The 4,331-nt window shown below is 27.7% G+C and overlaps 1 protein-coding gene across 1 annotated transcript; it reads left to right on the top strand.

The window, feature by feature from the left end:
* Positions 1–222: 222 nt before the first annotated feature.
* LOC112597464 (lamin Dm0-like) lies at positions 223–4,331 on the top strand. Its single transcript, XM_025343524.1, has 9 exons — positions 223–855; positions 1,354–1,474; positions 2,041–2,178; positions 2,241–2,426; positions 2,497–2,637; positions 2,703–3,095; positions 3,157–3,390; positions 3,450–3,545; positions 4,240–4,331. Exons 1-9 carry the CDS (start codon positions 452–454, stop codon positions 4,276–4,278), a joined length of 1,752 nt encoding a protein of 583 aa, XP_025199309.1. The 5' UTR covers positions 223–451; the 3' UTR covers positions 4,279–4,331.

Below are 4,331 nucleotides of genomic sequence, written 5' to 3'. Positions count from 1 at the left end.
TGTATAATACGTAAATATGTTTAAACTTGTTTTACACATCTAAAGGATTATTAGTTATTACTTATTAGTGATTAATAATATGACTGGCAGAGATGAAAAATAATACATATTAGTCGATACTACTAAAGTACTAACGCTTTTTATGAATAAGTTGGTCACACTGAAAAAGTCGAGTCGGCGTCTCGCGGCTTTGTAGGCGTGGGTTTCCGACCCCCGTTAAGATTTTTGTATACACAGTACACACTATAGCATGCCCGGCGGCCGACAGTAAATATTTAGTAACTTTTAGATACTTTTAGTGACTTTATTATTTCAGTTATAATAATTGTAATTATAAAAAATCGATCTACTTCACGCTCCGGTTTCGAAGTGTTGATATCGTATATTTTCTTTTGCACGCGTTTTATGCAAATAATCGAATAGTGGTGGTGATCGAACACCCGCCATTAAAATGTCGCAGAGGCCATCAAGAAAAGGCGGCGCAGCCAGGAATACTCCGCAACCGGACGAGTCTACGACCAGCACTACTAATAGCGAGAAGAGCAGGAGGACGGCGACATTGAGCCCTACCAGGTTCAGCCGTATACAGGAGAAACATGAATTACAGAATTTGAACAACCGTTTAGCCGCTTACATTGACCGCGTCAAGTACTTGGAAGCCGAAAACTCAAAATTAACCCAAGAGCTTCATTCTTCGGAGGAGGTGACTACCCGGGAGGTGTCCAATGTTAAGGTATTATTTGAATCTGAGCTTGAGGATCTAAGAAATGCATTAGACCGCGAAGCTAAACAAAAGAGTCGCCTCGAGTTAGAGAATAGGCGTAAAACTTTGGAAATCGAAGAGCTCAAAGTAAAGTAAGTTCTATGAATAACTTTGATAAATTTCTTGTTAATTTTAAATACATTTAGATATAGTATTAAAAACTATTATGATATTGGAGTAATACAATTATAATCTTCTATTCAGGTATACATATTTGTAATTGCTAATTGAATAGAAAAATATCTTTACATTAAAGATAGCTTTTATAAATATAACATGTTTCATATTGTTCATTCATAACATGATGTTAAACTTGATTATTAAATTTGATAACACGATAAAGATAAAAATGTATTGTCAGATAATAGAATTGTACCATCATAAATATATTTATTGATTCCCAACTAATATCAAATTATAAAAAAAAAATTTCTTGCTTGCTCAATAACCTAAAATTTGGTACCTATTATTACAACAATTATTACCTGATAATAAAATATAAAATATTGATTATTATATTTTTTACTATAGAGATATTCAATGTTATGTATAATGTATTAGAAAATTTATTGAGAATTTAATTATTTCAGACTTGATAAAGCTTTAAAGGAATTGAAAGAAACTTCACCATATGTAGCTCGATTTAATGAATTAAATTCTAAATATGGTCAAACTTTGATTGACAATAAGAATTTAAAAGACGCTAATAAGGCAAGTATTTTTTTATTTGATGATGATTTTTAACTAATTAAATAAAAATATCTCAGTCTTAAGTATTAAACTATTATAGTATTAAGTATAATTGGGTAAGAATATTTTTTTTTAAAATGATTACTAGTTGAGCATCATCTTGAGTCAAGTACTTAAAATTTAATTTATTTATGTTTTTGTGAAGGGAGTTCAGTATCCACTCTGCTACTAGGAATCTGCATCATTATATATTTGTTAAAACTGAAGTAATGTTATGTGGAATAAATTTGATTATCATTTAAATTTATATTAAGTAAAGTCACCTCAAATTACTTGAGGATTAACTTGAGTTAAGGTTTTTCCAAAATTACTATTAAGTGAGGGCATGATAGAGTGGCAGATGTTAAACATGATAAGGTTTGTGAACAAGTGTTGTTGATATAGGTTAATAACAATATTGGGCTATGAATATGCAACTAATAATGTCCACTATGTAATATTATATTCTATTTTTATTTTGTTTAATAGTTATTAATAAGTTAATATAATATAATTATTATTAATATTATTTTTGAATTTTCTTTCAGAAATTGACCAAAGAATTAACAATAGAAAAGAAAAATGTTAAAGATGTTCAAAAAACATTAGAAGAAGAGATTCTGCAAAGAGTTACAGCTGAAAACAAATTACAAAGCTTGAAAGAAAATTTCAAATTTAAAGAAGAGGTAAAGTTATGCATATTTTCTATATTATATTTTTGGCTTAAAAAAAAATTAATTTTTCTTAGGTTCACAAACAACAACTCAATGATACAAGAACTAGCAGGCGTACTGAAGTTATTACTGAAGTTGATGGACGTTTAGTTAAAGAATATGAAGATAAATTACAATCTGAATTACAAAAATTACGACAACAAGCTGAAGAAGATGTTAAACGAAACAAAAAAGAAATTTCTGATTTATTTGATAGCAAGGTATATTCATTATTTTAATGAAAATAATAAATGTAATTAATGAATGTATAAAAAAAATTGATCACTATAGTTTCAAAATTTGGAAAATGAATTACAACGAAAAAAAAAAGTTATTGAAGCAGCTCAAGAAGATATTAACGTGGCCAATTCACGCGTTACTGAATTAACACAACAAATAAATGATTTATTGTCTTCCAATAATGATTATTTGGTAAATAAATATTATTTTGTTTTTATAAAAAATTAAATGGTTAAAATATATACAATTTTTTTTAGAGGAAAATTACTGATTTAGAACGACAAAAAGAACTTCAAAGAACCAAATATTTAGCTGAAATTCAAGGACTTGATCAACAATTAATAGCTATGCAAGATGATATGTCCCAGAAAGTACAAGAATATCAAGACCTTATGGATATTAAAGTGGCTCTAGATATGGAAATTAGTGCTTATCGAAAATTATTAGAGAGCGAAGAGAGGAGGTTGAGCATTACTCCAAATACATCTGTAGTTGGTAGCCCTAGAGGAAAAAAAAGAAAATTGTTTCAACGAGATGAAACAGAGTATGAATTTTCTAATGTTATCACTGCTTCATCAACTGGTGATATTGAAATTTGTGAAGTGTGTCCAGATGGACAATTTGTGAAATTATACAACAAAGGATCAAAGGTAGAAATGAAATACATAAATTTATGTTTTGTCCAAAAAATAAAAAATAATAATAATTTAGGAATTTGCATTGAGTGGATATGAATTAGTACGGACTACTGCAGATCAAAATGTTTCTACTGTGTTCAAGTTTCATCGTTCAGTTAAACTAGGCGCTGGAAATTGGTTAACAGTATGGTCTTCTACTGCTAGTAATCAAATACATGAACCTAGTGCTGGATCAATTGTCATGAACACTCAAGCTTGGGTTGTTGGTGAACTTATGGCTACAATACTTTTAAATCCTGAGGGACAAGTATGAAAATTTTAAGTGAATTATTGTACATATTTTAACTATTATATATTTCTTTTCAGGAAGTAGCTACTCATGAACTTAAAAAAGGACAGGTTTCTCATTCAAAAGCTAATGAAGGATATGGTGATTATGAAACAGAATTGTTCCATCAACCAGTAAGTAGTAAAAAACTCATTTTAACAAAAATTCTCTACTCAATTGTTCAGAATTAAAAAAAAAAAAATGGAAAATTTCTGATTCTGTTATAGTTTTAATCTAAAACTCTTTAATAAAAAATATATAATAATAATGCCATAATTTTAAAAAAGAAAAATTGTGTGAAATATACAACTTCTACACATTTAAAGATAGTTTTTTAATTCCCCATAGTGAATTATGTAAATAGAAATGTAGTTGCAGTATTATTTTTAGAATAGTTCATATTTTCAAATCAAAAAAATTTGTTTTTTGTTGAGTGTTCTGTTATCATTTCAACAATTTTTAAGACATTTTTAATAGTTTGTTAAAATATAAAAATAACAAATATGTTATTTTTGCTAGGCAGTTTAAAAGATAAAGATGAAACAAAAATATATTTATCTTGGGTTTATATGATATCTCAATTTTGTGTAATCTATATAGAAAAAGGTTTCAGGTTAGGTAGGTGTGTGGGCAGGGGGCTTAATTTGAATATTTTTCAATTATATAAAGTATTTGTTTCATAAAAAAAATGTCTAGAATGCAGATTGGTTTTAGGAAAGTATTGTTAATACCTTAATTTGTAGTTCATCCTTCATAAGACGAAAAATAAATAAAATATGTTTTTGAAATTTTTATATTTTATTGTTTTAATTTAAAATATTTTTTTAGGGTGATCCTCAAAATAACGACAAATGTGTTATCATGTGAAGATATTTACTCAATATATAGTTTTAGTAATAAGAACGACCCTAAAATAAAGA

This window comes from Melanaphis sacchari, unplaced genomic scaffold (genome assembly GCF_002803265.2).
Source record: "Melanaphis sacchari strain LSU unplaced genomic scaffold, SCAv2.0 Contig41_pilon_pilon, whole genome shotgun sequence".
NCBI classification, from domain to species: domain Eukaryota; kingdom Metazoa; phylum Arthropoda; class Insecta; order Hemiptera; family Aphididae; genus Melanaphis; species Melanaphis sacchari.
The sequence above is the reverse complement of the archived record's forward strand: the minus strand, read 5'-3'. Positions and strand labels throughout refer to the sequence as shown.